The sequence below is a fragment of the Dromiciops gliroides genome, chromosome 4 (genome assembly GCF_019393635.1).
Source record: "Dromiciops gliroides isolate mDroGli1 chromosome 4, mDroGli1.pri, whole genome shotgun sequence".
Taxonomy (NCBI): Eukaryota; Metazoa; Chordata; class Mammalia; order Microbiotheria; family Microbiotheriidae; genus Dromiciops; species Dromiciops gliroides.
The window spans coordinates 292,866,449-292,890,486 of NC_057864.1; the positions used below are offsets into that span (position 1 = coordinate 292,866,449).

The following is a 24,038-nucleotide window of genomic DNA, read 5'->3' on the forward strand; positions in this document are numbered from 1 at the left end:
ATATGTAAATTTAGGCTAGATTTGTGAAGTCATATGTTCGATGGTCATTAAAACTGTTTCTTTTTAATTCTTTCTTACATTTTAAAGTCTTTAAACTTTTCAAAGTTGTTTCACTTACATTATCTCTTTTGATCTTCATAAAAACTTTCTGGAGTAAGAAGGGCAGTTGTTTTTCCCATCTTTGTAGATGTGGAAATTGAGACTCAGAAAGGCAACATAACCAAGTTTATACAAACTCATAGTGGGAGAGTTGGAACTAGAACCACAGTGTTGTGACACCTAATCCAGTGCTTTTTGTGTTATTTTACACATGTTTCTATACATGAATAGAGCATGTTCTACCTGTTGGCAAGAAGGAAAGAGATGTTTAAGAAATAGTAAAATTCTCACTTAAATGAATTTGTGATCTCATTAATGTAGATACTCTCCCAAAGGGTTCAAATTGCTTTCCATCAGTACCTTCTCATTCTGACTCTTATCCTTGTAATCTAAATCTCTCACAAGAAGGCTTCCATCATGATCAAAGTCATCATTTTTTTACCTTATATATTGCTCATCAAATCACATATCATAATTTGTAAAATATTAATCCATTTGCTTTTTTATATAGCATATAGGTGTATATGTACATATGCATATACATATATGTATGTGCATACCTATATATACAACTATACATACCTATATACTATCCAGTACACTATCACATATTATAAATATGTATACTATATAGTACAGGATACTATTACATATAATATAGTATATAGGTATATGTATGTATAAATATGCAAATGTGCACATATACATACACATATGTATTGCATGCATGGGTGTGTGTGTATTCATGTATGTATGTATGTTTAAGCAGCTAGGTGGCACAGTGGATAGAGCACTAGCCCTGGAGTTGGGAAGATCTGAGTTCAGATCCAGCCTCAGACAATTATTAGTTCAAGCCACTTAACACTGCTTGGCCATTTTCGTCATCTGGAAAATGAGTCAGAAAAGGAAGTAACTAACACTCCTGTATCTTTGCCAAGAAAACCCAAATGGGTCACAGGCTCAAACACTACTGAATCAACTGAAAAACAATATCTATATAAGTAGATAAAACATTTTTGAATTATAACATCTCATTTTGAAGCCCTGAATTGTACATTAATTCTAGTACAGTTTTCTGCCAATGTGTATGTGAAGAGCCTCATCAGTCATAAGAAAGGCTTTTTCCATTTTTTTGATGTTATTATGGAGAAACTTTATCAAGGGAGAGTCTGTAGGCAGTGGATGGGGAAAATATGATTCTGAGGAAAGCTCAGCAAGTGACTTAAATTATCCATCTAACCTTAAGAGTATATAGGGATGGAAATGGGACTTGCAAATAAGATACAGAAAAATCTGCAAGATATATGTAGCCAACTTTTTTTTCTATCACTGACATTTGAATAATAACAATTGAAATCTAACATCATAGTCCTTTGAGTGTTTCATGAAAAAGTAGAAATGGCACTATAGGAAGCAAAAATTAGAAGAACAATTGAACTGGACCAAGTAGACACATAGAGAAGGTCAGTTCAGACAGTAACAACATTATTTTAAGAGTTTTGAAGGAATGATTCTCAAGATATCTGAAAGAGGGGTGGGTACTAAAAATGTGGGAAAAATCATTAACTTTATTTTTATCTCCTCCCCCCAAAAATAAAATGAGAAAATGTCAATAAATAATTACCTACTCTTAAGCTTACTTTCATAATTTGACAAAGTCATATTTTTTTAATTTCAAATAATATGTAAAAATATTAAGAGAATACTTACTCAAGATATAAGAAGGGGCAGTGGATATAATTCCCGTCCTCTAGTCAAGAAGATTCATCTTCCTGAGTTCAAATCTAGCCTCAGACGCTTATTAGCTATGTGACCCTGGGCAGGTCACTCAACTCTGTTTGCCTTAATTTCTTCATCTGTAAAATGAGCATGAGAAAGAAATGGAAAGCCACTTGAGAATCTTTGCCAAGAAAACCCCAAGTGGGCTCATAAAGAATCAGACGCAACTAAAGTGACTGAACAAAAACAAACACAACAGGGATAGGATTTGAACCCAGATACTCAGACTACAGAGCCAGTGGTCTTTCTGCTGTATTATACTGGCTCTTTTTTTTTTTTTTTTGGCTCAGCCAAATGAATCAACAAGCATTTTATTAAGCACCTACTTTATGCTGGGCATTGTGATAAGCACTGAGGACACAAAAAAAGGCAAAAACACCATCCCTTCTCTCAAGAAGGTTATGTTCTTTTTCTAGTTACATGTAAGGGTAGTTTTCAACATTCATTTTCATAAGATTTAGAATTCCAAATTTTTCTCCCTCCCTCCCTTTCCTCCCCCCTCCACAAGACCAATCTGATATAGGTTATATATGTACAATCCACAAGTGCTTTCTATGGGAGTGGATAGTATGCTTCTTCATTAATCCCTTGGAATTATCTTGGACCATTATATTGCTGAGAGTAGTCAAGTCATTCACAATTGCTCATAGAATAATACTGCTGTTAATATGCACAAGGTCCTCCCAGTTCTGCTCACTTCACTATACATCAGTCATCTGACACTTTCCAGGTTTTTCTGGTATCATCCTGTTTATTATTTCCTATAGCACAATATCCTTCCACTACAATCATATACCACAGCTTTTTCAGTCATTCCTCAATTGATGGACATTCCCTTGATTCCCAATTCTTAGCCACCACAGAGAGTTGCTATAAATATTTTTTGTACAATTTTCCCCCTTTTCTCTTTTTCATGATTACTATTGTTAACTGTTTCCCTCCATCCTATTCCCTTCCCCAATATATTTACTCTATTATCTATCTTCTTTTACCCTATCCCACTTCAAAAGGGATTTGCTTCTGTCTGTCCCCTCCCCCAATATGCCCTCCCTTCTTTTGCCCCTCTCTATCTCCTACCCCTCCAATTTTCCTACAGGGTTAGATAGATTATGCCACCCAATTGAGTGTGTGTGTGTTATTCCCTCCTTGAGCTAATTCTGATGAGAATTAGGCTCATTTACTGCCCAGATTAAATAGATTACTCTACCCAATTGATGAGATTAAGGTCTTTGAGCCTATTCTGATGAGTGTAAAATTCATTTACTTCCCTGCTCCTCCCCCATCTCTTCCCCCACTCCATAAGCCCTTTCCTGTTTCTTTCATGTGGGATTTCACCCCATGCTAACTCTACCCTTCCCCTTCCCCCAGTGCATTCCCCTCTCCCCTCAATTTAACCCTAAAGATGTCATCATGGGGCATCTAGGTGACACGTTGGACAAAGCATCCTCCTTGGACCCAGGGGGATCCCAGCCAAAAACTGGCCTCAGACACAAGACAGTCACCCACTGCATGACCCCAGGTATGTCCCCCAACTCCAATTTTTTATGGTTCTCTAGGGTCTTATATTTGAAAGTCAAATATGCCATTCAGTTCAGGTCTTTTCATCACAAATACCTGAAAGTCCTCTTTTTCATTAATGTCCCATTTTTTCCTCTGAAAGATTATGATCAATTTTGCTGGATATGTGATTCTTGGTTGTAATCCCAATTCTTTTGCCCTCTGGAATATCATAGTCTATGCCCTCCAGTCCTTTAATGTGGAAGCTGCTAGATCTTATGCTATCCTGACTGGGGCTCCACAGTACTTGAATTCTTTCTTTTTGGCAGCTTGCAATATTTTCTTCTTGACCTGAGAGCTCTGGAATTTGGCTATAATATTCTTAGGAGTTTTCCTTTTGGGATCTCTTTCAGGAGGGGATCAGTAGATACTTGCAATTTATATTTTACCCTCTGCTTCTAGAATATCAGGGCAATTTTCCCTGACAACTTCTTGGAAGATGATGTCTAAGCTCTTTCCTTGATCATGGTTTTCAGGTAGACCAATAATTTTCAAATTATCTCTCCTGGACCTATTTTCCACGTCAGCAGTTTTTCCAAGAAGATATTTCACATTGCCCTCTATTTTTTCATTCATTTGGATTTGCTTTATTGGTTTCTCATAAAGTCACTAGCTTCCATTTGTTCAATCCTAATTCTTAGGCAATTATTTTCATCAAAGAGCTTGTGTACCTCCTTTTGCATTTGGTCAATTTGGCTTTTCAAGCTGTTGACTTTTTTCTCATGCTTTTCCTGCATCACCATCATTTCTCTTTCCATTTTTTCCTCTATCTCTCTAACTTTATCTTCAACATCCTTTTTGAGTGCCTCTATGGCCTGAGACCAATTCACATTTTTCTTGGAATCTTTAGATATAGCGGCCCTGATATTGATATCTTCCTCTGAGGGTGCAATTTTATCTTCCTTGTCACTAAGGGAACTTTCTATGGTCCTCACCTTTCTCTGCTCATCTTGCCTTTCTTTTACTTGACTTTTAGCTCCTTAAAGTGGGGCACTGTTTCCAGGCTACACTATCCCAAGCTTCAGAAGGTCCCAGGTGGTATGATTTAAGGAGGAGCAGGTTCTTCACTCATCTGGCCTGCTCCCTGGTTTGTAGATGACCCCAGATCAACTTGCTAATCAACCAGCTTTGTGTGTTATGGTTGTCAGCTTCCACGAGCCTGTGCCCCTCCCCCAACTGGGCCACTGCTACTCAAGCCTACCTTCTGGTTCCCAGTAGGGGTTAAAAACCCAAGTTCTGCCTCAGCACCAGAAGAGACCCTGTAATCTACCCCCTGCCAAGGGTTCAGCCCTCTCACCAGACTGTGAGCTTAGTTCCAGGTGATACTGGCACTGCAGCTCATTGAGAGGCACTAGGGGGTCTCTTTTTTTCTGGTGAGGCCTTTCCTGGGACTGGATCTGTATCAGGGTGACTGTGGGGTTGGGCTCCACTCCTGTCTTAGCATAGAAGCTCCATCCTTCGGACCTTCCAAGCCATCCTTGGTTGGAAGATGATTTCAGCACATTCTTCTTCGTGTTTTACTGCTCCAGGAATTGCCCTATGGCATTATTTTTATGTTTTTTGAAGCGATCATGTCATGAGTTCAAAAGCTCACTGCCTTTCCTCCACCCAACAAGGTTATCACATACTGCCTCTTAAAAAAAAGGACATATAAGGATGAATACAGTATAGAAAATTATAACTCCATTTAGGGGAAATAACACAAGACAAGCTTAAAATGCTAGGATAGTTATCATACTTTTTAATATTTTTCCCAGATGCCCACTAGATAATCATAATCTCAGGTATATTATTAGTGTAGCACAGCATGGAGAGAAAGTACTAAACTGGAAGTCTAGTGATCTAAATTATAGATGTTACTAACCACAAAGAAGATGTGTGATATTTGGCCAACAACTTAGCCTCTCTTTGTCTTTATGAAATGAGAAGTTTGGAAAATAAACTCCCTTCAAGGAGATATAATATCCTTCTAATGTCCAAAATTTTATGAATTACCTTGATTACATGGCTAAAAATTTGGGTCCATGGTGTATTAAAATAGGGCAGCTAGGTGGCACAGTGGATAGCATTCTGGGCCTGGAGTCAGGAAGACTCATATTGTCCTCATCAGTGTCCTCATCTTTTGTTCAGCCATTTTTTTCAGCCATGCCTGACTCTTCATGATCCCATTTGGGATTTTCTTGGCAAAGAAACTGGAGTGGTTTGACTTTTCCTTTTCTGGATCATTTTACAGAGGAGAAAACTGAGTTAAACAGGGTTTGGTGACTTGCCCAAGGTCACATAACTAGTAAGTGTTTAACAAATGCTATCTTGGCACCTCATCCTCTCTTTGCTTAGGTTTATGACATTTTCTTCAAATGCCACATACAAAGAGAAGCTTACAGAGGAAATTTATGAAATTTTCCACTTTGTAGGAAATGTTACTTCTATAGCCAGAATCACCTCCTTAAACTACTTTTAATACCCCATTTTTAAGACAAGTAAAAACCAGAATACTTTTGCTACATTTTTTCTTTTTTTTTTTGTCTAAGACCTATGATTTCATTGCTACAGAGAAGTTCCAGTATGGAAATTCCCTCTATCTTGGTAAATAAGCAACTGTTTTATAGTTTCAGGTCTTAGGGAATTATCTAGTTACACTAAGAGGTCAAGTGACTTTCCCAGGGTCACTTAGTCATAAAGTGTCAAAAGCAGAACTTGAACCTTGTCTACCCAATGTCAAGACTGGTTCACTATCCTCTAACTCTCTCATGGTACCTCATACAAATTTTTTATATTTTAATTAGGATTGTGCTAGTAAATGTTTGGCAACCAGCTCTCAGGGGGTGGGAATAGGGGAGTTAGACCGAAGTATAGTAGTTAATATAATTTAACTTAAACTGCATTATTGACATTTTCTCCTTCACTTTTAAAAATTTAGACAGAAACAAAAAAATCAAGCATTGATTTGTAATGTTTGCTGATTTCCAAGGTAAATGTTCAAACTGAAAATTTAACAATCAGCTCTCATGACCTGGTTCTACCTGGCCCCAGTATACCTCTGTGTATAATAATAAAGACAGTTTTACAGCACAGAGATCTAACTCTGAAAGTCTTTCAAATAGGAATAATTCTCATGTGACACCTTATTGTGATTTAAGCCTATCACATATTTTAACCAATGCTAAAAATGATTCCAATTTAAACTCTTACTTAGTTATAGTGTGTCTGCAAAACAGACAGTGATGATGACCTGTAAGACTAAGTGGCAACAGCTAGCCATGGAGCAAGCTAGCCAGGCCTCAATCTCTGGGGGAGGGAGGCACTTCCCTGAGAGGGACCAGGGACACTCAGGATCTGCTTCATTCCCATGCATTTATAGAGCTAGAAAGAGCTTTATTTCTTGTCTACTTTTAGACCTGCACTTATCAAGCTAAAGCTCAAAACCTGATAGATACTCTCTTTAGGTTCCAGCTAGTAAAAATATGATTAATTCCATGACTTACTATCATTATTAATCATAATAGATATCATATGAGCATATTATGTTTAGGCTAAACCTTTTTTATTGAAGCCATCCCAAATAACTGATTATTCTAATCACAGACACTATTAAAAGTGTGGATTGTAGATTGTCATAACTTTTTTTTTCCTTTGGGGAATTTGCAATTTTCTCACTCATTGTGCCGAAAATTGTCTAAATGGAGTTAAGCTCTCGTCAAAGTAAAAGCAGAAATTTAAGCACTCATCAAAATTAAGTTTAATCACTCATCATTTGGAGTAACTGTGAGAGTTACATGGGAAAAGTGAAAAGAATTTTAAAGATGGAGTCTTTGTTAAGATCTTTGAGTCCTCAGGGAAGGACAGTTTCAAGTTTCAGTGCCATTTAAGAATGAATACAAGTGATATAGGTAGTTCCCAAGATGCTAAGTCTTGACTTAAGAAACTTTGTACATGAATATTAGAAGGTAGCTAATGAAAATGAACAGTATAAGTCTCCCTCTTAATTCAGCAGTGAAAAAGGTTAATTTATCATTTAAATGAGGGACATTCCCAAGCTGTCAGAAGTCTTCATCCCTCTGCTAATTCTGGCCACTTGGTACCCTGGGGCTATCAGGGACAGAATCTAAGAGGAAAAGCAAATGACCTAATGAACAGATTGCTGGACTTGGAATGAGGAAGACCTGGCTTCACATCCCAGACTGGGCAGCACGCACATTATTTTACCTTTTCTGAGTCTTAGTTCCCTCATCTGTAAAATGTGAGTAAAAATATCACCTGTGTAACAGGGTTTTGTAAGGGATCAAATAAGATCACTAAAGGACTTAAAAACTTTAATGCACTATAAAAATGTGAGTTAATATCATTCTGAAGGAAGTTGTATTATGCAGCCCAACATAAGGCAGGATGGGATTGTTCCCTACCCCAACTCCCCCAAAGACAATGCACTATCAACAGTGCATTAGCCTGGCACTTCCAGAGCAGCTAATGCCTCTCAAAAACATACACTTTAAAACACAAGTGGTCACCAATTTCAGGTACAAGTGTGCTTTGCTCTGGTACTTATCCCTCCAAAGCTCCCTACACTTAGACAACAGAAAATAGATGAGCACAGTGATGGGATTCCCTCCAGTATGGATAAAGAATTGGGGCACAGAAATTGCAGGATAGTGAGAAATATCAATCGAACACAGTTGGTAAGGCTGTCCTAGATGCTGGACATGTCCTAGAGATGAGGCTGGGGGAAGCAAACGCTGATGTGGGTGCTAGAAGAGAAGGTAGCAGAGGCTTAAACACCAGAATTCACAGTATATCTTAAAAACCCTAATATTCTTATGTTTTTTATCTAATTGTTAATATTTCTATTTTATCTTTAACTACATTTCATTTGCAATTGCATATATATATATATATGTATATATATATATATATATATATATATATATATATATATATAGTAGTTCAGTTGGATCAAGGACTAAATAGTCTTTTGTGGGTAGGATGTGTCCACATTTGCAACCTGATGCAACCTACTATTTGTATAAGAAAATGAATAGGGAGTTCCAAGATATGACCTTAAACCTTTGAGAAATAAAATTCCCTAAGTAGTGGAGAACCTCTATACCAGTTCAAAGATTTTATGTTATTTCAATTTTTAAAAAAATGTTCAGAAGGGCTACTTGATTGAATGAGCAGCATAGTGAATATAAAGAAGAGAGGGGGAAGCAACAGCATTACTAGGCAAGAGAATACACTTTATTTTACTCTGATGGAGCATGTTTAACTGTAGCACTGTTCTTTCCTTGTAATGAATCCTTTTTACAAAGCTATTGACTTTCAGTGTAGATTTGGTTCTATTCTCACCACTCTTAAATGATGAATTAACTCTCACATCACTATCACCATCACCTTTTCTAACATTGCTTTTTCTCACCTCATTTTCTGCTTGTCAATGGAAAAAAATAGCTATTCAGGAATCTACCTTCAACTATTTTCATATGGAGCTAAGAGGTGGAAATGAAGCCCCTTTTTGCTTCTAATACCAGGTGTTCCCATTTGACAGCTCTTCTCTTCCATTTTCCAGTTTCTAAATGGGTTTTTAATTGGAAAACATTGATTCCTAAACCTATTTGTTGAGAAGAGCTATATAACACTGTCCCATCTGACAGTCACTTTTTTGTCATTTTATTATATGATTATGGCTTTATTTATCATTTTCTGTACTTTTTGAACATCTCATTTCACAGGCAATCTCGAAAGTCGGAAAGATCTAGCAACCAAAAACAGACTAGGAAAAGCAATGCATCTGATGCAGAAAGGTAGGCTTAGCTCTCTGCTATTGTTCATGGCCATCTTTGATTTTAATATATACACATATGCATACATATATATTTTACATTAATATTCAAGTGTGTTCTTTATGCATTGGCTCTTGTTTCAAGTATTCAAATGTGAAACTAATTTCATGAAATTATATGGGATTTATGGGATAATCATTATCATTATCTAGACATATTCTCTTGAGTGAGGATAAGAATATGACAATTTGAAGGTAGTCCTTTAGTCACAGGGCTCTGAATTCTAAATCTTTACACTAACTATTGTTGATTGTATTACTAATTATGGTGAGTTACTCCTACTTCTCATCAATATTTCCAAGTATTAGCATGCCAGCAATTTTAATATTGATTGTCTATACTTAGCAAGTGCCACTATTTTCTCTAGGTTCCATGAAAAGGATCATAGACTCTTAATTTGTAAGATGTTCCCCCTTTATCATTTCTCCCAATAGCTCTATGAATTCGAAGGACAGGAATTGACATGTCATCTCCAGTGCCTTGTATTCAGTCTGGTGCATAGTAGGAACATCCTAAATGTTTGTTTATTATAGGGTTGATGGATGGACCTACCATAGAGGTCATATAATCCAACTTTTACTTTTTTTGGTGAGAAAAATGAGGCCAAGAAAAAATGACTTGTCTAAGCAAAGAGAAGATTCAAATCCCTTAGCCCAGAGACTCCACAATTAGTACTCTATTCAACTGTACCACACTTCCTATCAACTATGGCATGACAAATATTAGAATTTAAAATACAATTTGAACTAAAACGTAAAACTATATGACTGTTAAAAATACTTCATCTTCTTATACAAACTCTAATTTAGTACCCCCGCAAAGATCCCATAACATTTGTAATAGTAGAGCTATGAGTAAAATGAAAAATATTTAATTGAATATTTTTACCCCAAATAATTAAATATGAACTCATTAAAAGGTGGCATATCACATATTATACTGCTTAAGGTAATTTTCACCATAAAATATTTTGCTAAATTTTGACACTGCCTCCACAGCTGACCAAAGCCGGTAACCTACACTTGAATGCACCATGATTATAGTTTCCTTCATTTATGTTTCTTTGAAAATATCAGATATTTATTTTCATCAACTTTTCCCACTGAATCATATCAAACCAGTGATGTACCTCCTTAGCATGAATACAAGTATTCTGGTGAAGTAAAATATTGTGACAATTTTTTTTAATAAAATTATATCTTCTGTAAAGATACATTCTTTAGACAGGCCAACCATAGTTTTTTCATTTAGTTTCTGAATCTCTGGTCTCTTTGATTTTTATATGGGCTCTTACCCTGGGGCAAAAAAAAAGAATCTTGATATTTGGTGGCACTCAATTGAAAGTACTTATTCATGGCAATTGATATTATGTAAAAACATCTCCTCATTGTAAAAAAAAATAACCTTACAGTGGACCCATCCAATTTGTATATGAATAGTGTCTTAAATACCTACATAAAACAATTGATCACATGGTTGCTTTGCCAATTACTTTGATCTTTCAATGACATTCAACTGATTGGTATAGATATAATCACAGAAAAAATAGTACATTATCTTCTTTACATTACATTTATCAATTATCATGTTGCTACTGGATTTTTACACTATACACCATTTTTTTTACTCCCTTGAAATAAACAAGATCTCATTGGTTATTTGTAAAAATTTAAAGAAACAAACTAAACCAACCAAGGTCTTCATATTTTTTAAAGAATAATTGATTATTTCATATTTTGGAAGTTATTGGTTCTTGTCAGTGGGGAAAAGTAACACTAGCTTATTTCTAAAGTTAAATCTCAAAATCTAATATTCTGAACTTGTTTTCTCCATCTTTTCCAATTTTCAATGTTTTCTTTCCCTCAGCCAAGAGTATGAATTAGTTCTATGCCATACACACACACACACACACACACACACACAAACATTTGATTTTGTCCAAACTTGTGATTTCATCAATGTACAGGACTCTCAGTGAGAAAGCCCCTTTGCCACTAGATATTAGCCACTCATCTCAAGAACTACTAGTCTTAATATAGTGAATGGGAAACTGAAAGGTTAAATGACATGCTAGGGTGGTATAGTCAGTATGGGTCATTTGTAGGGCTTTAACCAATTTCTTTCTCACTCCCAGGCCAGCCTTGTATCTACTAGATAATACTGTCTCTCAGTGCAATAATAAAGCAAATTTTTTAAATAATTTTATGCCAAATGATATTTAATAGGAAAATTCAAGACCTTCTGATATAATTCTCCATTGACTCAGTTTCTGACATTTCAGCATACATTTCAATCATAAGCCAAAAGCTCTCTCCTAACAATTGCTTTAAGTTATTTGCTGAGAAAGTCTTAGCTTTCTCAATTCAGTCATTTTTTTTCAGTCATGTCCAAGTCATCATGATCCCATTTGAGGTTTTCTTGGCAAAGATGCTGGAGTGGTTTGCCATTTCATTCTCCAGCTCATTTTTAAGATGAGAAAACTGAGGCAAAAAAAGGTTAAATTACTTGCCCAGGTTAACAAATAGTTAGCAAATATCTGAGGTATGATTTGAACTCACAAAGATGAATCTTCTTTTCTTTTGAACAAGAACTCTATCTACTTTACCACCTGGCTGCCCCCTCCCTATGAGTAATTGTTGTCTGTCCATCATTCTTGAAGAGGACCATGACATCTGGGTGATGTCATGACTTGCAGTGAATTGGATTTAAGTGAGGGAGGGCTGCACAAGGTCAGCAAGCTCACTCTCCCTGCCAGAGCCATCTGGTACCAGTGGCAAGATACATATCAGGTTGACTGGAGATGACCCTGAATGTTTAAGGCAGTTGGGGTTAAGTGACTTGCCAAGGGTCACACAGCTAGTAGTGTATGAGGTGAGATTTGACTCAGGTACTCACAACTCCAGGGCCAGTGCTGTGAATAATATTTTTACGCATAAATCTGAATGGCCTGCAGTGCCATTATCCTCTTCAAGCAAAATAATCCAAAAGGTAATATTAAAGTTCCCTTCTACTCTTTCTACACAGTACTTAGTCAACATGGTATATACTGTTCCCATGAGTTTCCTCTCCAACTCCGATTAGGCAAATAATAGTTTAAGCAGATGTTGCCCTTCTAACAATTCTGCATGACACTAGAGTTACATTGCCTACGTATCTCATACTTTTACTCACATTCCCTCATTCCTCTCTGGAAATTGATATATAGTGAGCAGATATATAGTTTTCCTGTCAGTCCAATTTATTTCTAAACCAAAGACTATTTCTGAAGAGAAATATTTGAATGACATGTCCAAACTAGAATACAGAAACACTTTTCAAAGAGTCATGTGTCAGTTTCCCAGGCACAACTTTATTTACTTGCTCTTGGGAGTAGTCCTTTCCTATGATTTATAATAACTAAAGTGAAACCTTAAGAAAAGGAGTGTTTACCAAAAATACTTGAGGAGAGGCAAATCAGCCCAAATCACCAAAACAGAATTTAAATTTTTCTATAATGATTGATAATGGGAATGGGCCTATGAATGCTTATTTCACTTATAGCCTAGGTAAGTTAGAAAGAGGTATTCTCAAAAATCAAAACAAGGAAATAAAACACACATACTATATATAGCTATGTATGCTCAATACATACAAATATGGATATATGTATGTAATTCATTAGATACCTCACTGTTTAATTATAATCCTATTGCTAGAAAATATTTATTTCTTCTTTGAAGGACACAGAAAGAAATTTGTAACATTTCTATTTCTTTCTCTGCTTTTTAATTGCATTTCCATAAAGTTATATGCAATTTAGATAGAATCTGAAAATATACATCAGTCTTAGACGGAAGGATAATGTAATGAAATACAAATTTGTTTTTTACATTGAAAACATTTTTCAGTTGGTGAGTTTTCTTAATACAAATGAATTGGTACATTAGAATAATATATAAGAACTATATTTATTTAACTACAATCCAATTTGTGTTCTTTGATTAAAATGATGATTGAAACTCATGGTATGAACCTACTTTAACCTAGGGAGTTCTTGAAAACACAAAATTATAGAAGAATTGCTGAAGGATAACTGTGGATGGAGTTTCCACACTGGGAGTTCTCCATATATATATATATATATATATATATATATATATATATATATATATAAAATTACAGGCCCAAATCCTAACCCCTTTACTCCTTAAAAAACAAACAAACAAAAAAACTACCATTCCAATCAACAGCAAGAACAATGAAGGTAGCCATATATGACATGTTGGCTAATTATTTCTGGGTATTTAAGTAAAATTTTTACACTCTATTATCCCTAATTTGATTTTTTCACCCTTATAGCCCTTGGTTATAATTTCAGGAAACAATAGCCAAAGAAAGGACTCAGTATTTCACCTTGTGCTTTATTAATTGTTTCATGATGTTGCCTTCTTTAAAGACAGATGAGACTATATTGTGTAGCAATTTTGGAGATTTCAAAATTCCATTTAGTTAACTGAATAGTTACTAATAAACATTTTGGTGGTAAGTGTGATCTCTGCTACCCCCTTTCCCCTCCCCATCCCTGGTAATTGAAACACTATATTAGCAATCCTCAATATCCACCTCCCACTGCCAATCTAAGATTTCTGAACTATGACTAAGATCCACCAAAGCCCAAATTCCAAATTCTGGTTTTGGATTAATATTTGTTAACTGCCTAAATTATACAGCCTCAGTTCCCCAAGCATAACATTGGCTTTTTATGAAATTAGATAGACTTTAAATCAGTGACAATTGAAGAAAATATGTATCATTTTAGATGATTAATTAAAAAAAAATTTTCCTTGTGAATGCAAACTGAATGATTACTCTGTGGAAAGTGCAATCTATTTGATCTAGGTACACACACACATTTCTAATTACTGAATGAATCTTTAGAATAACATTTGAACAAATGTACCATGCTTCTTCAAAAAAGAAAGAAAGAAAGAAAAGTCTAATTACACTGTTTCAATCAATGAACAGCATTAAATACAACTAGTTTAAAAGAACAGGTATGAGAAAGTTGAGTGGTATGCATACACTCTATTAGAGACATCAGTTAAATCAGAGACCATGGCCTACATTCAAACGTCTTAGAAATTACAGTAAGTTTTATGCTCTTCTTGCTTCAGAAATCATATTCATAGCCAAGTTTCTGGCTTCCTGTGTTGATATTAGGAGAGAAGAAATACAAGCTTCAGTATGGTGTGTTTTATCAGACTCTTGTCAAAAGGTGAAAGCTTTGATCTGCAAATATGGTTTCACTTTTATGAAAGCATTTTTGTGGATTATCCCATATTTTGAAACCCCCAAGAATTCATAATCTGCAAGTGCCATTATAATTAATACTAGTTTAGAATGCCATCTATAATTGTCTTTGGATATATATCAGTACTGAGTGTTGAGTAAAATAATGAGTATTGTGAAAAGCAAGGCAGCCTGCCATATTGGATAGCGGACCAGACATGAAGTCAGGATATTCTGGTTACATATCCTGCCTCTGGGGTATACTAGCTTTTTGACCCTAGTCAAGTCACTTAACCTTTGAGTTCTCCAGTCAATTCTCTAGGACTTTTAAGTGGCAATGTGAAGATATGACTTGGTAGAGGGAATTCATTCATGAGGAGAACCCTATCCTATTGACATGATAAGCCCAGGCCCATTCCCATCTCCTTGAAAAATATATTTTAAATGTTCCACACATTATGCATTGTCTATTCTTGAAAGAAAATATTTGAAACATACTTAAGTGGATTTTTCTGCATCAACCTAAAATTTCTTTGGACAGAGAGGAAATACATTTTATTAATTCAATGAATTCAATTAATCACTTTAAAATTTATATAACATGATTGTTCTCAGTTCTATGTTGGTCGTTTTCTACTTGTTTGTGCACAGGTATCTAGCAGCCAAATTAATGAGTTTTCCTTGGTTCTGAGCATCACTGAACAATTACATTAATTTAATGAAGTTTTCCTTGGGCAAATGGGTGGTGGGAAAGATAATGTGGACATGTTGACTGAAAAATTTTTTCTGACCCTAATGTTTTAGGGTTCTCCCACATCTTTCTAGAAGGGGACACCCTACCCCAAGAACAACTGATCAGCCAGTCATTAGGGGAAAACATCCCTCTCGCTCAAGGTCGAGTGAGCATTCTAGTGTCAGAACACTGTGTTCTATACATCACCTTGCGCCAGGAGGGTCGGCACCAGCTTCTCCGCTTCTGACAAGGTTGCTATTCCATGTACAGCTCCACATTCATGTGCTGCCTCCCAGGTGTCAGTGTGGTGTTGTACCTTCCTGAACATTTGATGCTTTCACTCATTATGGCACTATACTTATGAGTCCTTTTTCATAACACTTACACACTTCTCCCACCTCCTCTAAGACTTACATCTATTTTCTCTGCACTGATGTACAGAAATTCTCTATTTCCTACCCCAAAACTACCATCAATAATTAAATCTGGCTGTGTTGCGTCCTTCCATCTGTTTGTGGCATATTCATATGAAATGGGTTTTTTTTAAATCTGGGAAAAGATGTGTATAGTGAATTACTGGAATAAAAGCTTACCATCCCTTTAGAGTGTGTATGCAATAATATCCTTGCATTGCAATTAGATAAAGGCTATTTTAGTGATACTTAGCTTAAAATATGTGACTATCAGCATATAAGTAGAGAAAACCACCACTCCTGTCCTACAATTTATATTATTTCTCCTATTTATCATATAAAATAAAATATTATCTAGAGAGGTAGCATAGTAATGTGAATAGAAAGCTGGCCTCAAAATTAGAAAGATCTACGTTCATATGTCACTTCTGACACATTCTGCCTATGTGACCCTGGGCAAGTAACTTAGCCCCTCATTGCCCTTGCAACTCTCTAAAACTTTAGTGTAGAGAAGGGACTGACCTGAAGCAGTAGAAAAAGTTCTTCATCAGGTACTCCCTACACCAATGAGATCAAAAGTTTCATCCTATGTTCTCTAATTTTTAGCTTGTGATATCTGTCCAAAGTTGAGATACCATTTTAATTTTAAAAAATATGTAATATCCACAATTTCAAATTTGAGAAAGCATACAAGAATGATGAATATATCATTAGTTTTTTACCAGAGTTGTTTGGAGGTGGAATGAATAATTCTGTTAATATCATTTTTATTCATGATTTGCGAAAAAATCTACTTCATAACTGTCATATATTTAAATTCTGAAGCCTCCAATTATATGTATGGGGTTCAGCACTAGCAAGAATAACATCCATATAATCAAAATATTTCAGTAAGAAGTCACTCACTTCAGAAGTCCAGTCAGTCAAATCAGCTGGCATTTTTTCAATGCTTCCTATATGTCAGACACGACACTAAGCACTGGGGATACAGAGAAAGGCAGAGAACAACCCCTGCCCTCAAGGAGCTGAGTCTAATTCTATTTAACAGACTCATGGGACATATATATTCACAGTCCATTTCCATGCTCACTTGATATTGCTTTTTTTTTAATCCATCTAAAATGTGCTTACTTTTTTCCTTCAGTGAGGATCAGAAAGGCATTTTAATGTTTGGCTTAGATGAAAAAGCAAAAATAAATCAAATTTTGGCATTGGCTTATACTAAAATTTCATTGGTTCCTTTTTCCCCTCATTTCCCTTGCAGAATACACCAACAAGGAAGTCCGGGACAATCTCCTCCTGCAGACACAGCCTTCAGCAATCGTAGGGGAAGACAGCTTCCGCAGGTTCCAATAAGAAGTGGCAGTATAGAACAAGGTATCACCTAATGAATGAGCTATCATAGTCAATAAATTTTGAGTTTCAGAGCAGACCTTTTTTTTTTTCAGAGTCTGTCACTCATTTTTAGCATAAAATGACTTTTATACTGGACAGAATTGTGTAAATGGTAAGAATATGATTTATGTAGATTCTTGGATTGTCAGTCCAAAGTACTACTAAGTAAATGGTAAAAGCCCCAATTTGGGGAGTGACAAAGGTTACATTGTGAAAATGACAAAGCAAAAGCATAAATATCCTTGTACTTTATAGTACCCCTCCAGCATCAAAGGAAACAAATAGTTTAGAGTGAATCCTCTCACTAAATGTTTGTGGCTTACTTTGATAACTCATCTGCCTGCTTAAGACTAAATGGCTATTCCCTTGAATGTTTCTTTAAGGAGGATCATGACTTGCAAATATTTAATAGAGTCAAACAGTGGACATGACTGGATTCCTAATTCAATTTGAAAGATGCATATTACTTTATTATTTTCTAATGTGTGTGATATATTTTATAATGCACATAGTTTACTTCATAAAGGGAAAATTGAAGTTACAAATATTATCCAGGTCAGATGGTTTGTATGATGCATATGAGGTTGTTGGTTCCTGAAAAGTGCGCGCGCACACACACACACACACACATCTAATTATTGTTTTACATGGATAATGTTTATTATTGTTATATAGTGATGAAAGAACATGGAAACCTAGATACTTTTTCTTGAATAGATGGAGTATCTAGGTGTTTGATAAATAATTAATTTACCAAAACTGTGATTGAATATCTTTATATAATGATAAATAAAATATCCTTGACTAAGTCAATATAGACTTGACAGAAACTATGTATAGTCAATATTGAAATGCTGAATATTTTTCCCCTAACAGTATCTGCTATAGCTGAATTTTGCTTTTTCTTTTATTCTATATCTAGGATTTCTTACTTTCATTTAAATGGTAACTACAGTGTGGGTACTAGAACTAATTGTATATTATATTAAAATATGGCTGGACTTTTGCATTAGAAAGTTGGAAACTATCAGTTTACTTGGTTCAATTTCTGGTCTGACTAATGGCATTCCTTGGTATGTCAACTTTCATTATATATATTTTAAGTTTTTTTTTTTTTGGTATTTTCCTTCTGAATACTGTATATTTTATTTTACCTGGAGATATTTTGTTGATCCATAAGAGCAAAAATGCCTTACTTAAAGCATCATGACAAGTATATGTGTTGAACTAGATGACTTTTGAAGTTTCTTTGAACTTGGAGAATCTATTTCTAAACCAAAAAAAATAGGTTTAATGAAAGACATAAATTGATTTTTCAAATGCTTATCAAAATACATATGAGGAAGAATTATAGGTGAAAAGGAATGCTGGTCCTATAAAACACTAGACTGGTATGTGTTGATGCATCATAATTTCAGGTTATGTATAACAGATTTCTTTTTGCAGGTTGGGACCAATAGGGTCTTCTTTGGAAATTGTTAATTTTGTAGAAATTTGACTATTTTCTGAAATAATCATTTTCATTTTTATTATATTTTTATAGTTTTATCTAAAGCATTTTGTTCATTCTGTTTTCTAAGAGATTATGTCTGAATATTGTTCAATATTGATGACTATTTAGAGAGATTCACCCTTAAAAAAACTAAAACTGATTATAATTTCATATTTATATTCAAAACAAGTGCAGGCTTGATTTGCTATATCTATTCATGTTTTCCTGTTGCACAATTTAAGAATGATATTAAATTCTGGTGCTTATCTACCATCATGAGTTGATAACTTTATATTAGCAAGTATCTGGGTTCTAAATGAAATTCTTGTTAGAAATTCTTTGCATTTCCTCCACTTGTAAATCAAGCACTCTAAGGGTTGCATACCAAATGACTGTATTGCATATTGACCGTATATGATGAGACCATTACCACTTTTTTGCCATAAAACCATTATTTGCTTCTACAGATTAAAGGGGGATATATTTCAATTTTCTGTTAGAAGATAATCACATTTTGCTTGAAAATTGAATATTTTCTATTCATGATATTAATATTCACAGATGTCTTGAAGAGAAATTCATCAATTTGTCAGGTATACACTGAGTGGAAGAACAAGAGTGACTGAGAATGAATTTGGTTGTGTTTTTCTTCTATTATTTAGTTTTACAGGCTCATCTTATTGTGGTTAACTTTTTTGTTTGCCTAATGCTATTAAATACTTCCTCAATGATACATGCTTTCAAGAGTCATAGAAATTTGCCTATTCTTGAATTACAACTGCTAAAAATATATTGTGGTATCAGAGGGTTTTTTAAACATCTGTAAGTCTAAATTATTCTCATTTTTGATATGTTATAGATAAATGCTTTGGATAACAATAGTAGACAATGTCAAAGTCCCCAAGAATTCCCATGATAAACCAAAATTGACTTGGCATGTATTTTCATGAATGCATTGCTAAATATGCTTTTAAAATCTTTAGTTTCTATTTCTGGGTAATGAATTTTAAAATAAGCCCAAGTAATTGATTCTGGCACAATTGCATTTTGTTAAGAGAATTTATTTAAGATTTCAATTCATGAAAAAGAAACTATTTAAGTCATAGTGGTAACCATTATATGTTCCTGTAAGTGCACTTTATTCTAACAATTTCACTTTATTTTCTGACAATTTTAATATAATTGTGTATATATACGTATATATTGTATATATATTCAATTTCTTAAGAAGAAGAATACTGATTGAGTTTCCATGTTGAGAGTTAATATGATGACAGAGTGGATAGAGAGCTGGCTTTGACCTTGGTTCAAGTCCTGCCTCTAACACAAGGTAGCTCTGTGACCCTGGGCAAATCATTTAACTTTGCAGTGCTCTAGACAACTGTATAAAACTCTTAAGTTCCAGAAAAGGTGCTGATGTGTTGGTAGAAGCTTTTGTTTTGTTTTTCCCCACATAGACATTTCCCATATCAGTGAAATCATGGATACCTATGAGTACATTACACTTATTTAAGTTTCTTCTGTGCTAGGAATTTTTCATTTTTCCTTCTCTCCCCCCTCCCTCTCTACCTTTTTTCCTTCCTTTCTTCCTTCCTTCCTCCCTCTCTCCCTTCCTTCTTTGTTTCTTTCCTTCCCTCCTTCCCTCCTTTGCCGTTCCCTTCCTCCTTTCCTTCCTTCCATTTTTTCATATTTCCTTTCTTTATTTCTTAGAAGAATTTTATTTGACAACTACACTTACTTTAACTTTTCTTAGACTCACTTTTTATAAAGCTCTTGGAACAAATATGGTAATGTTCCTCATTTCGACTCCTTACCAAAGGAGAGAGTAATCTTATTCTGAAATGATTTCCCACTATATCCATGTACTATCTTGTTCCCAAATTTTCTTGATGTGGTAATCAGAAAATTTGTCTATATGGCTACTTTTCTTGAATGAGTCAATCCACTGCATATTCTATCTTGTACTTTAGGATAAGTTTTTACTATTAGTGAGAGAAAAATGAATAATTTATTTGAAAGAACATAATTCCTCTTGTCCATAAAATTCATTTTGGAGCCTCTTAAAAATAATTTGCTCAAATAGGAAACTATATATACTTTATGGGGTTTAATTCATAATAATTTGATTCAACTGCTATTAATAAATGGTACTATATGTAAAATATTAAAAGACAGCTATATGCAACCTGGTTTCAAGTTAAATTAAACCTGGTTTCAAAGGCTTTGGTTCTCCAAGAAATTCAGAATTGAAATGAAAATTGATCTATTCCGGAGATTTCAAACATGCTGGTCACATGTAGTCCACAACACTCCTGTATGAGGCCCACATCAGATTAAAATATAATTAGGAAGTACTTAAAAATGAATAAAAATATAATAAAACAGTTCATATTAATGTTTTTCTAATGAATATGCAATCCACAGGCATGCTTAAATATGGATTGGTGGTCCTAGATTTTAACTGAGTTTGACATCATTGGTTTATGACATAATGAAAATTTACAATTAATAGAAAGAAGACCTGAAAAAAAGAGAAGACTGGGTATTCATCTAGTTTCTAGAGATGATCTTAAGTAAAACAAAGCTGTATTAATGTAATGATAACACACCATAGAATTGGGAAGGGGGAAAATATCCAAAAGTTCAGTCATCTACTGGACTTATACTAACATTGTCCTAATGCAAAAGAGTGAATATGATACCACAATACTTAGTTTCTTAAAATAACATCTTGGGAGATTTTTTTCTGGGCCAAAGAATAGAATGATGTTTGTATGTTTTCCTGTACAATCATATACTTTTGATGAAAAGATGGGGGGAAATGGGTGATTAATCTAAATTAGAAGCTTACATAAAACATTGTTTCAGTGTGGAGGCTTTGTCCAGTAGATCAGTGTTAGCAGTTCTATTGTTTGAGTCACAGAATATGTATGAAGACCAACTTTTTTGATAGATACACTAGTGAATCAAGTAGCAGCTTATGAAAGTTGATCATCACTTCAGTCAGAAAAGGCTGAATTAAACACAGAATTTCACTGTTTGCTACTTTATTAAGACCATTTATCCTTTGAAAATAATATTAAGGAACTCTCTTCATAATCTAGAGATATTTTGCCAGAGATAAAGTAAGGAAAATAGAATTTACTTAGCAAATTCCTTATTGATGACCACTAGCACACATTTTAGTTGGGCCAGAGTCATGCCATGGCTAAATTAGAGAAAAGTAATTGCTATTAACATGAAATATAAATATCAGTAAAATAATTTCACAAATAATCACTATGTTGTAAAAATTAACAAATATATTTCCATGGACAATTTAATATCACAATGCAATTAGATCTAGAGATATTAGAAAATTGTGAGGTTCCCAAAAAGTAGAAGAGAGATATCATGAATTTTTGTTTTAGATTATCTACATTTTCACTTCTTCATTGTTGTGATTTCATTTGACATCTTCCAAGGACTTTACTAAAGTCTGTTTGAAGACAATAGAGATTCCATCATCCCTTCTTTGATTATTTTTAATACCATATTTGATCCTGCCTCAACCTTGGCATCTCATGGTTTGTCATTACAGCTTATCATATCACTTTTATACATTATATATATTTTTATTGTTCATATCATTGTCTTATTACACATTTCCTTGTCTAACTATAAATTTGCTGATTTCTTTCTTTTGTTTCCATCATTATGTGCATTTAATTCATTGAAGAACAAGACAAATATAGCTCTTCCTCAAAAGGTAAATATTAATGTAACTTTTCTAACCCTTTAACATTGTTACCTTTCCATTATAAAATGTAATAGGTATTTTGTAACTTTGTTCTCTTGAATTTTAAAAAGTCAACATTTTAATGAACAGAATAATTTAAAATGATAATTATTTGCCCAGTTCGTCATTGTTGATTTTTAATTTGAGATATATTTAGAGGGCTCTAATTTCTTTGAAAAGGATTGAATAGAATATTCAATGTTAATTGTCAGTGTATATGAGTAGGTTAGATGAACTCTTGAAGAAAGCACTATTACTTAAGGAAATTAATATCTGTGTTTCATAAATCTATATTTATTCATACAGATAAATTAGAGATCATTTCAGTGTAATAAGAAACTCCTTATCATAGTAATAAAAGTGCCCAGCTTAATTCCATTTACTCTTCTGTTATTAATCAAGAACTTGAGTCTCACCTTTTCTTCAAGAAGGGCCTAACCACATGATCAGGTACAGAGAGGGAGCAGAAAGTTGTCCTACTTAATAATCCAGATATGCTCCTAGGAAGTTGCTAGGAAAATAGATGTTTCTTTCCATAACTACAGCCTGTCTGCAATCACTGCTTCCAAAGGGATGCAATGGTTGTAAATTATTGACCATCCCAAAAAGAATGAGCTAACAGTTCATATTTGATATCTCTTTAATCTTGTTTGGGATAACTTTCAGATTATTAATTTGATGCTCCAAGATACATGGTTCCCTCACTATGTCTGCATACTACCTGTGCTTTTCCTATATAAACAGGAGTCAAATATTTTGGTATGGATTTTCAAAATGTGAAAATTGCAACCTACCATGTTTTACAATCATTGCACAGAAAGGACAAAGTTGCAAATTCTCTGAAAAGCTGCAAAAGCTAAAAAATGAGTATTGGTGAAGACTAAGCTCTCAAGGTTATCATGAAGTCCCCATTTTACCCTTACCAATATAAAGATGTCCAGAAATGCCAGTATTATGAAGACATTGCCATCCTTATTTGAATGCTTTAAATTCTACTACACAATACTTCTTATCATCCTGGTTCCAAATGTATCACTAGATGACATGTGTCCTTTTTATTCCCATGGTTTTGCACTGCTTTCTGTGCATTCTGATTTTGCCATTAAAATACATGCTACATGGCTACATGGAAGGAACATACGTCCTTTGGGTTCAGAAGGATTAAAGTGAGGCCCAATGCAACTGAAAGGTATAGAGTCCTTTAATTATAGTTAATTGATAAACTTTACTAGAGAAATGCTAGAATTTAATAGTTCACTTCAGAATTCTACAAAGCAGTTAAATAAAAAAAAAACTAATGTTCTACATTTAGAGAAACAAAATCAAGCTGTCTTTGCGAATAGATCTATTACCTACTAACCAAAGTTTATTATTGGAAAATGAAAAAAAAAATGAGCAAGGCAGTGTGGTAATGGGGAAAGAGGACTGAATTTTAAATCAAAGGACTGGAGATAATTAAATACCCTATATGGTCTTGGGCAAATTAAATCTCCTCTATGGGCCTCAGTTTTCATACCTCTAAAATTGAACCATAAACCTTATCACTCTATGGGGGAGTTTGAGGTCCAAATTGACTTGGAGCAGGAAAAGGTTTTGTTTAACCTGAAATTTCTACAATAGAGATAATCTCTCTACTAGGACATAGGCTGGACCTTTGGAACTAGACTAAGTATAGAGACGTCTTCCT

General features: G+C 34.4%; 1 protein-coding gene across 1 annotated transcript in view; it reads left to right on the forward strand.

Annotated features, from left to right (window-relative positions):
* The window catches only part of LOC122752744 (regulating synaptic membrane exocytosis protein 1-like), a 357,197-nt gene that overhangs the window by 173,169 nt on the left and 159,990 nt on the right, over positions 1-24,038 (forward strand). Inside the window, 4 exon segments of the mRNA XM_043999633.1 lie at positions 9,162-9,233; positions 15,345-15,524; positions 16,951-17,063; positions 22,292-22,321. Of these exon segments, the coding sequence (XP_043855568.1) occupies positions 9,162-9,233; positions 15,345-15,524; positions 16,951-17,063; positions 22,292-22,321 (395 nt within the window).